The sequence below is a fragment of the Schistocerca americana genome, chromosome 6 (assembly GCF_021461395.2).
Source record: "Schistocerca americana isolate TAMUIC-IGC-003095 chromosome 6, iqSchAmer2.1, whole genome shotgun sequence".
Taxonomy (NCBI): domain Eukaryota; kingdom Metazoa; phylum Arthropoda; class Insecta; order Orthoptera; family Acrididae; genus Schistocerca; species Schistocerca americana.
In genome coordinates this window covers 355,083,502-355,101,190 of record NC_060124.1, presented here as the reverse complement: position 1 = coordinate 355,101,190, position 17,689 = coordinate 355,083,502, and the positions used below count along the sequence as shown (strand labels likewise).

Genomic DNA, 17,689 nt, shown 5'->3' with positions numbered 1-17,689 from the left:
TACAACTTTATAACTCACAATTGTGTTGTACACCTCTCTGTGTAACAGGTATGATTGTTGTTACATTGACATACAAACAGAACTTTCTCTGCATAACAAATGTGTAGTGGGATCTTCCATATATGTCAATGTAGCTGGGTTAATTATGTGGCTTATAGGGTTAAAAGCCACTGGACTAGGCTGTTCTAATAGTGCCTCGCACAGCAGGAGCACTTTGGAACATTCCCTGTCTGAAATTGAAGCTCAGAGCTGGATGCTCTTGTTGTGGAGAGTGGGAGTTGGAGGAGTGTGCACACTTCCTCATCAGAATATGAAGCCAACATTGACTTAACAAGCACTTCCAGTCAAGTCTTCTGATAATGACAGCAACATATATCATTATATCATTATCCATGAATCCTGTACCTGTATCATGAGAGGAATCATTTCAGGTTAGTGTTGAGATGGACATCTGTGGAGTTTGTTATTTCACAAGGTACTGAGTTCTGAGCTACAAAGTCATTTAAAACAACGAGTGGCAAACTATTTTCAGTGGGACCTCTTGTAAAATTGTATTTGGTGGGTGTTGCAGATTATTTATTTCCAAGGAAGTTGAAGATGATTGAGAGAGTTGTCTTTCAAAGTGAATACTGTCTTGTGGAATCCTGGATTACTTTGTGACAGGATTTTCTATTTTTGAAACCGTTTGTGAATCAATGGAGAACATGGATGTTCTCCAGGATACACGCCATTCTGTAGCTACAGAAACTGTACCACAGGTGGACAGGCCTCACTTGGTTGTTATCTCTTGTGTAAAAAATAAATTCTAAAGCAAATCCAGGATATATGTGTTGACTTTTCGTTGCTTCATTCATCAAGTGATATTATATGCTGAAACAGAACTCCCCTATGTAAAGAAAGTTGTGGCAAAGTGTCAAAATTTTGTGTGGTCTCAAAATGTAAATCAGCACCAGTTCAGAGGATCCTCTGCATACATTTCATTCTCTTTATCTGTTGTTTCACAGCGTAACACGCTGCAGTTTACTGAACTACACTGTATAGTTGCTTTTGACAGTCAGTAGCTGAACCTGATACATTTACTTCAGTAAGCAACAAGAAAATAAATATCTACTAAGCTGACATATACATCCAGGTATGCAGAGTTGCATAACTGTAGAAGAAAATTGGTGCCTGGGCATTGAGCTTTTGTTTGGCAGTACCATGTGTACAAAGTTGAAAGATACACTTATCTGCACTCCTGGAAATGGAAAAAAGAACACATTGACACCGGTGTGTCAGACCCACCATACTTGCTCCGGACACTGCGAGAGGGCTGTACAAGCAATGATCACACGCACGGCACAGCGGACACACCAGGAACCGCGGTGTTGGCCGTCGAATGGCGCTAGCTGCGCAGCATTTGTGCACCGCCGCCGTCAGTGTCAGCCAGTTTGCCATGGCATACGGAGCTCCATCGCAGTCTTTAACACTGGTAGCATGCCGCGACAGCGTGGACGTGAACCGTATGTGTAGTTGACTGACTTTGAGCGAGGGCGTATAGTGGGCATGCTGGAGGCCGGGTGGACGTACCGCCGAATTGCTCAACACGTGGGGCGTGAGGTCTCCACAGTACATCGATGTTGTCGCCAGTGGTCGGCGGAAGGTGCACATGCCCGTTGACCTGGGACCGGACCGCAGCGACGCACGGATGCACGCCAAGACCGTAGGATCCTACGCAGTGCCGTAGGGGACCGCACCGCCACTTCCCAGCAAATTAGAGACACTGTTGCTCCTGGGGTATCGGCGAGGACCATTCGCAACCGTCTCCATGAAGCTGGGCTACGGTCCCGCACACCGTTAGGCCGTCTTCCGCTCACGCCCCAACATCGTGCAGCCCGCCTCCAGTGGTGTCGCGACAGGCGTGAATGGAGGGACAAATGGAGACGTGTCGTCTTCAGCGATGAGAGTCGCTTCTGCCTTGGTGCCAATGATGGTCGTATGCGTGTTTGGTGCCGTGCAGGTGAGCGCCACAATCAGGACTGCATACGACCAAGGCACACAGGGCCAACACCCGGCATCATGGTGTGGGGAGCGATCTCCTACACTGGCCGTACACCACTGGTGATCATCGAGGGGACACTGAATAGTGCACGGTACATCCAAACCGTCATCGAACCCATCGTTCTACCATTCCTAGACCGGCAAGGGAACTTGCTGTTCCAACAGGACAGTGCACGTCCGCATGTATCCCGTGCCACCCAACGTGCTCTAGATGGTGTAAGTCAACTACCCTGCCCAGCAAGATCTCCGGATCTGTCCCCCATTGAGCATGTTTGGGACTGGATGAAGCGTCGTCTCACGCGGTCTGCACGTCCAGCATGAACGCTGGTCCAACTGAGGCGCCAGGTGGAAATGGCATGGCAAGCCGTTCCACAGGACTACATCCAGCATCTCTACGATCGTCTCCATGGGAGAATAGCAGCCTGCATTGCTGCGAAAGGTAGATATACACTGTACTAGTGCCGACATTGTGCATGCTCTGTTGCCTGTGTCTATGTGCCTGTGGTTCTGTCAGTGTGATCATGTGATGTATCTGACCCCAGGAATGTGTCAATAAAGTTTCCCCTTCCTGGGACAATGAATTCACGGTGTTCTTATTTCAATTTCCAGGAGTGTATATTCACAGAACTTTATTACTATTAAGATTAAACCAAAGCTATAGGAGCCATGGGCTTCTTTTTAACTTTCATACTAAGTAAACAGCCCTACTTCTAGCTGTTATTTACCATTGTTTGGAGGACAAAAATGTCCTTCATGTGATTGAAAGTATGTTCAGCTTTCTACAGTTTTCAGAAACTATTTATGACTGTTTAATTCAACTAAAGACCAGTCTTATTAATATGAGTTAGGTACAAAACAGACTCTTTTTTTTCTCATCCTCTAGTTGAAGTAAAGTTAGTAGGCTGTAGATGTATGATCTTGACTCTCCCTTGCGTTAGTTCATATTTACTTAAGCCTGATTTAAAATGAGTGTTCAAATCATACTTAACCCTTCAGTTTCTTGATATAAAAGTTGTGAGTCTGAAGTCACTAAACAGTTTCTTGTGTTGTGCTATATTATACTACTTCGCTTTTTCAGTTTGCACAAATACAAATCGCACAGTATGACTACAGTTTCCTTCTAGCTGCAGTTACAAGGATTGCTTTTGTTTTAGTGAAGTATACATTTTGGTGCCTCACTGGAAGCATTCAGAGCAGCAGATTTTTTTCAGAATCTTTACTTTTTATGACAATTGAAAATTTATTCCAGACTGAGATTTAAACATATCTCCTGCTTATTGCAAACAGTTGTCTTAACCTGTTAGGCAATTTGAGCACACCTGTGGGATGGATTCAAATTTGCAGTGTCATTTACTACTTGCAAACACTATTACCAGAGATTTTTCCAAAGGGTATGTGCAAATAGAATCACTGTGGAAATGGCACGCACCTGCAGCCACGGTGAGAGTCTCATTATGGCCATGGGTATGTGTGCTTTGGTGTCTGTGTGGTTTTGTGTGGGAATGTGTGTACATTTTCTAGAGAAATAGCAAGAGCTTGAAAGCTAGTGTGAATACTGTTTTCTGGTGCACATTTCTGTGTGTCACACATCAGCCAGCTATAAGTGAGTGGCTGCCTGTCCTTTATTTTATGGACTACTCAATCCAGGCATTTCCATTGTTGTTAAATATGAAATTCAGAAATATGTTAAGAGGAACAAGAACCCAGACTGCTTTTAAATTAAAGCAGACACAAGACCTGTATTTATTTTATTTATTTATCAACAAAACAACAGAAGATGATTTTACATACAAGACTGTGTTGGTACATACCATTTATAGAAGCCATCTCACATTGGTTTTATCTTTGGACTGGTAGTTGTCACAGTCCTGCTTGGTGTGAAGGGGTACTTCGTTCCTTGGTTCTTAGGGCCCATGTCATCACAACCCTGAAAGTTTGTTAGCTGTGAAAAAGTCATCTGTAGCCGCAATGGTTATAGAGAAAGATAGAGTGGATGCATGTTGCACTATCGAACAACCATGAAATGGGTGAGTGATCAAAATAATGATGTGGCCACTAAGTCTGTGGCCTTTTTGTTTTATATCAGAATTATACAGTATTGGTCATATTCTGCAGAAACGTGGTGTGAATTGTGTTTTGACCACTATCTAAGTTTATGGCCCTTTAAGGGCTTGTAAAGGATGATCTTGGTTTGCATAAGGTAGGTATCCATTGCATTGCTTGAATTTGTGCCATGTCATACTTTGGTCAAACTATCAGGACTGTGGTGGACCAATGCACTTCCAAGAATGGTCATTTCTTGTGTATCCATGATTTTTTTCTATTTTTTGATACTGTTGGGATGAGGGGCATAGTTACCTTACACTTGTCTTTTTTATTGTATAATGGAATAATCTTGGAGATTTGGAATTGCTGAGTTAAAAAGTCCAGTGCTCATAGAGCACTTGATTATATTGCTTAATGGTTTTACTGTTTTGTTACATGGCCAGCTATACCATCAAGTACAGATGACAGGAAATTTGTTATATTTTCAGTAATTCAAAGATCATCCTTCATAGTTGTAGACATTAAAAAAAGTGATTTTTCTGATCTCATACATATGGAAATGTGTGCTATGTGACCAGGTCATATTTGTTATTAGTAGAGACTATCTGCACATCCATTCTCATTGGCAGCTTAGCAGTCATTGAGTCAGTATATGAAGCTCTGAGTAGTGATTATGAGCCAGCTGGTATATAACGCACCTCATCTTTCAGATTAGTTTTCTTGTTTGATGGGCGGGGCTAAAGTAGGTAGTTTATGTGGTTGTAGTATGGTTCAAAGCACAAATGGAATGAAACATAAAGACTGTGTGGAAATGGAATGGTTTGAGGAAGGGCACAGTCTCGGAATGTGAGGTTGGGTTGGAGATTAAAAAAAAAACTTGAAAAATGATAGGGAGCACAGAGTCTTTGTGAGAAACCACTTTGATTCTGTGTGCACCAGTTGTGTGAAAAATGACTTGCTCTCATTGTCTATGAGACCCAAAAGGCTGTAGGTTATGAGCCCCAAGTTGATGCATGTTTATTGACTTCTGAGACCATCTTAAACAGAAGTCACAATCTCAGTTTGAAGTTATCATCAGAAGTGTTATTAAATGCTGGGATCAGTCACACCTAGAGAATATATATTGGTTCAGTAGATTAGATTTGATATATTTTTCATTCCATAAATCCATAGTGAGGAGGTCCTCAAAACATAGAACATATCATGAATCAAGAAGAATGTAAAGTAAAACAAATACATCAATTGCATTATAGGGAAGATATATGTTAAACAATGGAAACTCCTGGAAGGAATATCAACAATGTAGGAAAAGAGAGATTGCTCCTTACTGTAAATAAGACACATCAAATTGCAGACGGGCACAAGTAAAAGACACTTACATGAAGCTTTTGGCCACAGCATTTTCAGTCATCACAGAATGCTCATGAACTTTATCGGTATGGGCTAGGTGTTATAGTGTGGGCAAGCTTTATCCATAATGGCTGAACACCACTGCTAGGTACCATTACAGCACAGCAGTATTGGAGGAAGATTATTCTGGGTTATGTCTATCTGTTAAGGGGTATGGCAAGTCCTGATTTTCTGTTTATGGATGAAAATGCTGACCCACATAGGACTGCTGAGGTCTCAGAAACACTGGAAAGTGTAGATATTGAACACAAGTAATGGCCTGCATACTCTCAACCTTAAACCCAATAGAGCATGCTTGGTGTGCTATTGGCAAACATGTTGCTCAATGAACTGTGCAACAATTGCTTACTGCCTTGAGAGAGGAGTGGGTGAATATCCCCTCCAAGGACTCCTCAACAGTTTCATAGCCAGCATGAATAACAGGTGCAAAATGTGCATTTCTGCCCAAGGAGGGCATTTTCCTCACCGAGAGTCTGAAACCAACCTTTATGTTGGGTGTCTAACCTAAGTCAAACATCAGCATTATTTATGTCTGTTATCTTGCTTTCCCAAGTGGTAAAATCTCCACAGTTTTTCGTTATATCCAGTTGGTGCATTAGTCACAACTGATACACATAACAGAGACTTTAGTCATCAATAACATAGTCTCCTTCATTATTTACAACAGTCTGTCAATGCTAGAATAACTTTTCGATTATACAACAGTAGAAATCAAGTGGTTTTGAAGCAAAGAACTTGCCAAGCCATGTTTGGAGCACATTTTCATCCAGAAAAGAAGTTCCTTTAAGGTTGCTCAACAGAGAGCAGAAAAGGTGAAAATCTGATGGTGCAAGATCAGATGAATAAGATGGGTGAGGAATGACTTCCCAACCCAACTCCTGTATAGTGTTTTTTGGGAGGATGTTGTAATATCACGCTTATATTTTATTCAAAATAATACTCATGATAGCATTGTATGTGGAATTTGACTGAACTTTGACCATATTCTTATGATACTGATAAAAGGTACTTCATCGTTAGTAAAATAATAAATAATTATTGTCAATGACATAATTTAATATTTTGTAAAAAAATATATCTCAGACAATACCCATGCAAAAAGATAATGAAAATCTCAATCTTTTGTTATCTATTATTTTTGTAGAAAAATCCTTCTTCTTGTTCAAATTTTGTACTGATAGGATGTGATTGATGTCTCGTTACACAGAGGTCAGTAAAAAACTGAACTAAAGTATTGTCATGTTGATAATTGATACTTGAGAATAGAGATTATGTTTATTGAAATGAATCTTCTTTGTTTGGAGTTTTATTTCTTTGTAATTCGTCCTATATAAATGTTAAGTTTTCAGCTCAACTACCAAAGAGAACAGCCATTAGCGCTATTGATCTGCAGCACAGTTTATTGGTAAACAGTGAATATTAATGTATCACGAAACATTGAGAAATATTTTCGAATGTTAATGCATGTAGTGAAGGTGAGAAAAGATTTAATATAAAACATTTACTATGAGTAAAATACAGCCTGAAGCAGAATCGATAAGTGATTGTCTTATGTTAGCTGCCATCTTAGTGAAATATTGCAGCGGCAGTTTTAAATTGATTTTCTATACAGACTTAAATGTTGTTAGTGTAATTGCAATAATAATTGTATACTAGTGGCCAAGGACCCACTCTGAGCATGTCAAACATCTATGAATGAATGCAAACAGCATCTTGCTTGATATAAATTCTTATCTGCTTATGCATGAAGTGTGGTAATTTTGTAACAACTGTTATGAAATATTTTGACAGGAAAATACATCAGTGTTGTGTACATGTGGCACTGTGTGACAAAACTGTTCATTTTGTTTAAAGAAAAGCGTTGCCACCTCAAGAAAACAGTAGTGATAATTTCGATACACGATCTTGCAACTAGCAAAGAGTCGTTTAAACAACAGCACTGAAATTACTAAAAATCATTACTCTTCTTTAGTTCAGATTACTTATCACACATTTACCTTGTTTGTTGGTTATAAATGATTACTTTTGTGAATGATCTTAGTGACATTTGCACTGTTTGATAGACAACATAGGTAGATGTTCCCAGGTGGAGATTTCTTTAACATAAAAGGTTTATTGGCCAGGAAAAGCAGTGATTAAATAAAACCTCATGTTACATTAATAATAAGTAACTAGTTTTATTGTAATCTGGCTGAAATTGTACAACACAACTCGTGCAATTACACCACATGCCACAATGTTATTGTGGAGTAGCATCACTTCACACAGTCTTCCTGGTTTTTGTTCTTGGATTGCACCTGGAAGGTACCTTAGTTGTTGACAATAAATGTCAGCAGTGATGGTTACATCTTGAGGAAGCAGTTCGTGGAAAATCGCACCATCACTGTTCCACCAGATGCGTAACATTATCTTTTGTGGATACACGCAGGTCTTTGTACAGGGAGTTGCTGATTTGTTTGGGCTCAACCATTCGTTTCTTTTGCTTATGTTAGCATAAAGACATAATTTCTTGTCACTATTAATGATACAAAACAGGAATGGCCAGTGCATCTTCATGTTTTCTCAGTGTAAAGATAGTTTCATAAAGTTTCGGGCTTGCAGCCGCATAAATTCAGCTTCTTCTTCTAAAACTTCGGCTGAATACTGTCCAGCCATTTTAGAGTGAGCTGAGGTGACTAATGCTCCTGCACTTGCTCTGTCCTTTTAAACCTGAGGACCGAATCACTTTGTATGCGGCCAAAGATAATTATCAATATCTTTGGCCGCATACACAATGGTTTGGTCCTCAGGTTTAAAAGGTCGTAGCAAGTGCTGAAGAGTTAAGTCACCTTGGCTCATTCTGAAGATGGATGGACAGTATTCAGCCGAAATATTAGAAGAAGAAGATGAATTTATGCAGCTGCAGACCCAAAACCTTATGGAATAAGAATTGTCAGTGTTGTTCACGAGCCAGTTGGTGGCAAGCAAGCAGAGATGCACATGTGTGACCACCTTCTGCTTTCTGTGATTTTGGCTTAGAGCATGCATTACCCATTCTCCTGTTTTTTTAACGTTCCCCATGGTAAAATGATCACAATTTAACCCCTTTTGCAGTTCTTGAGTACATTGATGTGGATAATTGTGGGTTGATGTGTTTAAATGATCTTCATCAAACTCTGCAAATCTATTCCTGAACATGAAGAGTCACTAATGTGAAAACAATCATCCTTAAAATGAGAAAACCATTTTCTTCCATGTTTTGTCCAGTGGCATTATCCCCATACACAGCACAAATGTTTCTGGCTGCCTCTGCTATTGTCACCTCTCTATTGAACTTAAACAGAAGATTATATCAGAAATATTCTCACTTGGCACTCCATTTTACAGCATGCACAGCTCCATCCACTATCTCTAAATGAGAAAATGACAAATTTAAAATTCAAATAGCAACTGGAATACCAACACACAAAACAAAAACACTACGAAACTTTGCACCACTCTCATAAATATACCATCCCACCTCTGTTATGTATATACTGTGTTTCATGTCATCCATCATTGCCTACAACCATTCCTGTCCAAAAATCTCTCTTCCATAGCAATTGTCAAGCAGTGCATAATACTAGTGGTGTAATATTCACCCACAAAATCTCATTTTACTGGTTCATGAATGTTGTTTATTAGGCAGCAAAGCTTATCAAGCTGAATTAACAAAAAGCTTGAGCAAAATCAAAGAAGAGTTGTACAGTTTGTTGGTTTTGCTTAGTCAGAAAGTGAACTTCACAGAAATGGTAAGCACTTCCCAGTGAAGAAGCTGCAGAAAAAATTATGCTCTTCTTTAAAGACTTAGTCTTCTATTTTTTCAGTGCATGTTTCAAGACGAGTAAAGAAATATTTTATTTTCTGTTAAATAAATCTCGTGTAATGATCATGACGGCAAAATTACACACACTTGGTCTCACATGAGAATAGCTCTTCTTTCTCAAACAATGGAAACTCCATGTAGGAATGTCAACAATGTAGGAAAAGATAGATTGCTGCTTACTGTAAAGAAGAAAAGTCAAGTTGAGGATAGGCACGATTAAAAGACACTCACATAGAGCTTTCGGCCACAGCCTCGATTCAGTAAAGAGAGAGCGCGCGCGCGCGCACACACACACACACACACACACACACACACACACACACACACACACACACACAAAGCAAGCACACCTCAAGCACACATGACTGCCAACTCCAGCATCTCATGCCAGACTTTTTTCTCAGTCATCTATGAAAGCTGCTCCTGTCTAACAACGATAAACGGAATATAAAAGGGGTGAAATAACTACATGTTCTCTCTGCTATACACAATATGGTAGCTTATGGAGTACAAATGTACTCATTGAGATAGAAATTATAGGCTACGCATAGAAGCTGGTTAAAGCGTTTCTGATCATAGTCATATTGTGTTGTGATTGGCACATCTACTTTTGAAGGCCTGGAACATCAACTTCTGAAACAGTCAGATGGAGAACTGCAAGCTTTGAAGCCTATCTCTGTATGCACAAAACAAATCCATTTCAGGGCATATATGTTTACTGCAAACAAGAAGCTGGTGCCCTCTTTTTTGGTGTAAAGCTTCTAACTGTGTAAACTATGGGTATGGTTGCATTTACGGTGTTTTTCATGTTTGCTGTAGGTGTTAAGTAACACTTCTATAAAAATAAAAATGGCAGATAACAATCTTTCTCAGTTAATTAGCTATTTTCATGTTTTATGGAGCAACTTTCCAAACTCTGGTTATCGTGGAACCTTTCAATTGATTTATGGGAGTAATATTATTTCTTAGTGATTATATGGTAACACACTGATCATTCCCATGCATAGTTTGCATTTATATTAGAATTATACTTAACCTCTTGTTTTAAACTAACATAAACAGTCATGCACACACACTGTTTTATTTCTGGCTAAATTTACAATTCAATTGGGAATTGTTATGATTTTCAGTGAAATTCTGAATGATGTTAAAAATAAACCTAATGAGGGACATCCTGAAGTTTTAAACTATGGAGTCCGGAACAGTCCCAACTACAGATTTGTGTGGAATAGCTATCTTCTGAGTAAAGTAGAGAAGTCTCTGCATCCAGATTGGATCCTTTATGTAACACATGGCTTTGTGGGGCAGTCAAATATAAGCATCTTTGGAAGATCTGTGTACATCACTCTTATAGCGCGAAGATCAAACAGATATGCAGGCACAAGGTTTCTTAAGAGAGGAGCTAATTTTCAAGTGAGTATGAACCTACACAAATAAAAGAAGTTTAGTATCAATTTATATGTTGCTAAATTGTAGAATGTTTTTAACTTCTCATTAATCTAGCAATGGTATTGTTTTTTATTATAAAATAGAGCAGGCCAGGAATACTAGAGGTGAAACATTTTACAAAATATGCTTTTTCTCTTTGTAGGGTGATGTAGCCAATGAAGTTGAAACAGAGCAGATTGTTCATGATTCAGGGCTGTCCTCCCTGATTTTGGGCCATTTTAGTGCCTTTGTTCAACTTCGTGGTTCCATTCCTGCTCAGTGGAGTCAGGACATTAGCAAAATAGTTCCTAAGCCTGCCATCAGCTTTGACTTGAGTGATCCTTTTGCTGAAACAGCAGGTACAGTACATACATAATCTGTTCTTCCAGGTATTGCACAAAATGTTTGATGTGAGGGCTTACAGAGAATAATGTTATGAACTTTCCCGCAGGTTCTTTGATAGATTCTGGTCTGTATGTTGCATATTTGAAGAAAATAAAATTTTGTCTATAATATCCATTAGTGTTCGTAGCATTTCCTTACATTATAGTCCCTACTTGATTTTACATACCATAAAATTAAGTTACTGCAGGATGAGCAGATGAGGGCTCTGAAACAGTGCTGAAGAAATCTGAGGGGTCTAAAGGCCTTGATGGGAAATATTGTCTGTTATGAATTTAAGAAGTGACAAACCTTGTAAGATGCTGTTTTGGGAGAAAAAATTCACCTCACAGCTACCAAATATGATTTTATTGCGTAGCAGTTTTGGAGCATTGTAGCTCTGTCTTACATGTAAATGATTCATTTCGGGCTGTGCAAGTATTGTACAAACACCATGTCTGAAAATTGTACCATCAGCATGTGGTGGTCCACCTCACCTGGCCCCAATTTCATCTACCAAGTGGAACCCAAAGACGATGCTACTGTTTCATGTGGCTTTGAAAGCCCTGAACTGGGACTGTAATGGGCTTTACTGTCTATTCCAGAGTCAGCCATGGCATGCAAAAGTTATGCTTGAACAATGCGTTGCGTACATGCAGTCCAAGGTTTGGCTGGTCCTAACACTACTCAGTATGTCTCGGCTTTGCTTGGTCCTTCTTGGAATTACTGAATACAGCATGACATTTCATTTAGCTGTGGGATGTGACACTGTTTCTTTCAGCATTTGGTGCAACATTTTTTAGACGGCATGAATTTTTTCAGTTCGGCAGACTCGTAGTGTCAGCTTGGTTTAATTTTGATATTTGCTCATGGTATAAAAGAAGTTCCAAGGTCCTGTTGCTGTTTGCACAAAAAGAGGCAGTCTATCAATCTGTCATCACAAGCCTTTAAAAATGAATGGGAATAACAGTTACTTTTTCTTAGAGAAGGATGAGAATTCTCGATATCTATTATTAACTCACATGAGGACAGATACTGCAGATTGCTATAAAACAGCATTTAACACCATGCTCAAAAAATTTAAAGATTTAGTTAATAATGAAAGAGCAAAAATTTACATTAATCGACACACTATTTGTATGGAATTCATCATTCTGTACATCTAGGAGGACTTTGCGCTACATTTGCAGGCATGGAGCAAGTGATGAAATTAGTGATATGAATAGTAAATTTTCTACAGTTGCTTGCATCATTACATTGTCAGTTGCAACAGTTTTTGATGGAAATGAATGAAGCGTATGGAGACATCATGTTTACTGCAAAGTACATTGATTAAGAGATGGGGCATGCCTGGAATGATTTTTCAAGTACCGGTAAGACCTGCAGTTGTTGAATTTCTTAAGGACAAAGGATAGCAGGGATGAAAATTAAAACATCCAGAATGCATACCTCGTATTTTAAGTGGGTGCTTGACAGCACATGGTCTACATTAAAATGTTACAACGTGAAAAACAACTTACTTCTAAATTGATGTGTATGCATTTAAAAGGATAGTTGCAGTGTTGATGGGACAACTTCTGACAAAAAGCACTATTCATTTCCTGAAGCGTACTGATTTTAAAGAAAATGCAAATTTTGCAGAATTTATTGTGGTATCAAAACATACAACAAGAATAGTTTGCTAAACTTTTTGAAGACACTGCCAATCTTACATCTGTTTTTGAGACTGTTTGCCATTTCAGTTGAAAACATCCCTGTGTGTTTGCTGACAGAACAGAACTAAAAGATGAATTATTTCGTTAAAAATGTCCTGCAGTCCTGTGTTGTTTTCCTTCAGTGTGATTTCCCATATCTCCATAATGAGATGATACAATGTTTCGATCAACGTAGGTGCACAAAAGGCTTTTTTCAATTGTGTAACTAAATAACTCATGATTACAGCAACCTGAGTGATGAAAATCTGTAAAATCATTTACATCTCTTTGCATGTTGACAGTTTGTACCTGGTATAAATTTTATTGAGTCTTCAGTGCACCAAAAATAATTTAATAATACTGAATTTTTTTTAATGATCTGTGTCGCTGAGTATGAAATATGCTATTTCACATTCCTTGTGTAACTGCATTGCCATTTAATGTGGCACATTCATGATTTCATCCTCTTCTCACTCTGGAAGTGTGCATTGAGGTGACAGGGATCCACTTGTGTGTGAGAGTTCCAGACACATGCGGAATTCTTAGCCATCCCTAATGTACTTACTTTGCCAGCAGATCCTCAAGTGCATTCTGTGGACAGTTAGCCTATCTCTGTTGATCAGTGGAATCCAGATTTTCCTTTGGTGTAAAGAACTCCACCGGGAGAATCAGGAGGTGTAGCCACAATTTGCCTGTTCTGTAAGAGCAGATAAACTTTCAGGAGGAACTGCAGTGCCCTTATCATGATACACGTGCGATTAAGAGCAGTGCTGTCAGTTTCACCCTCTACCACCTTTCATACCAAATAAGCATACTTTTCTGTTGTGCGATGCAGTTCATTACTCACTACTTCCTGCTACAGCATTTCTCCTAACAGGAGCCGAGGCCTCCACTGATCTCTATTGTATTGGAACTTGTTCATTGCTGAGAGAAGGTCCAGTGATCCTCCTACAATCTGGGTTGATACCGTAATTAGTCGTCTATGTACCCAGTAAGTCATCGTCTGATATAGCACAGCTGTAAGTTCATCTGATTCAAACAGCAAGTCTAGGTGATGCACTAATGAGACTAAGTGCAAGAATAATTTCCACAACATCCCATAATTCACTTTGTAATGAGGGCCTATCATCACATGACACTTAACATACTGTTGCCAGCTACACCCCCAGTACTCTGCCAAAAATTTCTGCACTGGGTAATTCCCACAGTATTTTCCTGTAATGTCCCATTATAGTTTTGTTTCAGCTGGGAGGTGCTGGCTGAACCAGTGGGTTTGCTGTAGATTGGATAAAGTCACAGTTGTAAACCACTTCTTAAAGTTCTCAATTAACTATTTGTGATACTTAACTGACTTCTCCCCCCATCCCCCCTCCAATCACCCTCCAAATTTCAGTCATCTAGGAATGGCACTAAGAGGTGATACTTGCCATGAATGGAATGGCCTATCATTCTTCATCAGACTTCCTGCTTCATTGTTCATTGCACCCTCTCAGTAGGTACTAACCAGACAGACAGTGCAACAGCACTGGGGTTTGCCCATTGATCATGTTCCCTGTACTCCAGTTGAACCTGTGGATCCATTAGCAAGTTCGTGCAATCTGTTAACTATCCATGGATTAGTTCTACACATTCAGGCTGCTGCCTGGTGAGCAGTCTCACCTGTCAGACTGCTCTCAAAAACTGCTGACACTTTTGTCATGCTCGGTCTGTTGTATGGTGACAAATGCTTTGTGTTGGTGGCCCTGCACTGAGTTCATGGACCTGCCTGTCTATCACTACAACACATTCCCTCAATCTCTTCTCTACTCCTGTAATAAAAGTTGCACAACTAGTTTGCAAACTATTGGTTTATTGCAGTTGACAAGCAGAGTTTTGATTAACTATCATGACAGGGGTTCACAGTCATGTAAAACATCAAAAAAAAACATGATATTCACCATTGACTGCTGAAACCATTTATTTTTCTCAATTACAGTTTTGGCTGAAGGTTATTATCAAACGGCATACTGCAAACCGCTGTGCTTCAGCAGATGCCAAACTTTAAAAATCCTCTGACGTGTACACATGTCATTGTCATTTCTGAACCTTATAACTGTATTAATAGCTTTAACACAAATCCAATAAACCACTGTCCTTGTACATTATTTACATGTCAACATTGTTATAAGGCTCAGATATGACAATGATGTGTACATGTCAGAGAATTTTTTAATGTTTGACATGTGCTGAAGCACAATCGTTTACAGTCTACCTTTTGATAATGGCCTTATGGCCAAAATTGCAATTTTGAAAATAAATACTTATACACTCAATGTTGAATATGATGTCATATAAAGAGTGGAATATTTTTGTACCTGAGTGGTCTTGGAAGTGGAGACAGTTTCTACTGATTTCATCTGATTTGAAAGTTAGCTTACTTTTCCGCATTCTCCCAGACTTTCTTCAGAACATCCTCTGTATGCTTATTCAGAGTGAACAAGGTCATCTCCTATACATCTCATGTGATGTTAACAGTTTTTACTTCAGTCTCTACTTCTGTGCTGATATTTTGAAATTTGCAGTTTGTTTCATCAGTGAACATTTCAGAATGACTATTTATGTTTTAAGACCTTAAATTTGAACCAGCCTGCACAATTACATTTAAATATTGAGGCTCCTTTCTTATATTAGCTTTGATATCCAGCAAAGCTGTTCACAGAGGTTCAGAAACAATGAAATTGACATATCTTCTCTGGTTTGATGTCGTCAGTGCCACTGACATTGGCAGTATGGGCATCAGCTCTGTCAGTGTGCGTAGCATCTCTAAATGGCAGAGACCCTCAAGTCTCAAAGCCTCGGCCACTGAATGCATGATGGCTCTCACTGTTGATGATGCCTCATCAGCACTGACAGCTGCTCCATCCCCCTGTTGTGCCACTTTGGTCTCATGGAGTGGCAAAAAAACATGCTGGTACACAACATGAACCTCTGTCAAAGTGTCCTTTGTCATCCTCTGTGATAATTAGCTCTTACTGAAGACTCGTTTGCTCTCACTGCTATCTCCTGCCACTCCACTGAATGTAGCCTCAAACACAATATCTGTTGCTCATGTTTACAAATAGGAAAGTTTGTCTTCTTTAAATAACCACACAGACTGAAAATGCCTGCCATATCTGTTTTATGTTGTAGCTGAATTTTTCAGCCAAGTTCAGTGTGGGGTGCAGAAAACCGGTTTCCTATACCCTGATATCTGACTGGCCTTTCTACTCAGCAGAAAGGGCCATGTAACTGCTCTTCGAATGAGTCCTGTTGCGATTGCCTTGATTGTGGTGGTTCACGTCACCTAGCCCCCATTTAGTCTAACAATCCCAAAGAAGGTAATTCCATGCCATGTGGCTTTGGAAGCATTTGACTCAGTCATACTTACAGGCACGGATAAAGGAATTTCTTTGAACATTAATTAATAAAAGCTTATCGTGAGGATGTAGGGGTACAGGTAGCACTGTATCACACTCATAAAATAGTAACAGCCCAAATTTCAGTCACTGTCACAAGCAAATCAATCATCAAAAACATACCTATGCCACTGTTAATGGGAACGTGATGGTCCAGATACATACAAGAAAGAACATGAAGGAAGACATTTTTGCCTGATGGCCAATCTCAAAATTCTAAAGCCACAACCTTTTAACCAACATAAATGCAAGGGTCATCTAGCTTTTTTTTAATTATTGGGCAGCATTTCAACATTGTGTATGTACACTACTTGCACAACCCTCTATAAACTGTTTGCATTGAAAATAGAGCCATAATGCTCTGAAACTGATAAGCACAATAAACATATTTGGTAGATGCCTGCTCAAAATTTTCCCTTATATAAGGAAGATCATGCTGCAGGCCTAGTGCATTCCATCACAAATTAGAAAAATTCCAAGACTATAAGAAGTGTATTCAAGTAGTAGTACTACATTGAAAAAATCATTTAAAAATTGAGCAGAATAACAAACATCAATGGAAAAGACCAGTATCAGCCTTAATATGCTGAAGTTTGAACTGTTGGCAGCCATCACAAGAGAGTAACCTTCAATATAAATATAAGATCTTTGATCTTGAATCAAGATAACTTTGGAGACGTTTAAATCTCTTACCATTTTATGTTTAATAGTGCATTTGCAGTCTGTTGTGAAGCAGAACTTTTTAAATGATGTCTGAAAAGGGATCCACAGTATGTAAAAAATGTTAAGTGACTTAATTTATTCTTTATTTGGCTATAATTATTGTGTAACAAGCTATGTGTCTCATGTAGTCACCTGATTTCTGCTTCCATAGTCATTTTCAAATGATTGAAACATATCAGTAACTTAACACATTGTTGACATATCCTGAGTTTACCCATGTTTTGTGCACCATCTGGTATGGACAGACCTTGAGATAATATATTTTAAGTATTTCATCTATTTAGGTGTTTACACCAATTGTCAGTGTATCAAACTTGATTGCCTTCATGTACTTTTCACCTATTTAGCATTTTGATTGTATTTTGATGTTTCAAATAGTTAGTATTTTCATCTTGAAGTTCCTCCTACTTTTAGAGATGGCCATAACCAGGGAACAGAAGGAAATGAACAAACCTGAAATAATTTTTGACATTTTTGATGATGATAGTTCAAATGTTCCTAGTGAAAGTGAAGATCTGAATGACTGTGTGAATGAATGTTTTTATGATTCTGAGGCTGATTCCAGAGACAGTGACATCATTAGACCTTTAAAGAAATGTAAAGCGGCAGCGTTTTCAAATGATTCCAACAGTTACAATGAAGGTGATTCTGTTCTTATGAATGATTCATTTTATTATAAAATTAACCAA

The 17,689-nt window shown here is 38.9% G+C and overlaps 1 protein-coding gene across 3 annotated transcripts in view; it reads left to right on the top strand.

Annotated features, from left to right (window-relative positions):
- The window catches only part of LOC124619699 (polyphosphoinositide phosphatase), a 183,931-nt gene that overhangs the window by 71,414 nt on the left and 94,828 nt on the right, over positions 1-17,689 (top strand). For all 3 annotated transcript variants that reach the window (XM_047146254.1, XM_047146256.1, XM_047146255.1), the window contains 2 exons: positions 10,471-10,753; positions 10,932-11,127. In XM_047146254.1, coding sequence (XP_047002210.1) covers positions 10,471-10,753; positions 10,932-11,127 — 479 coding nt within the window. The remainder of the gene's footprint in view (positions 1-10,470; positions 10,754-10,931; positions 11,128-17,689) is intronic.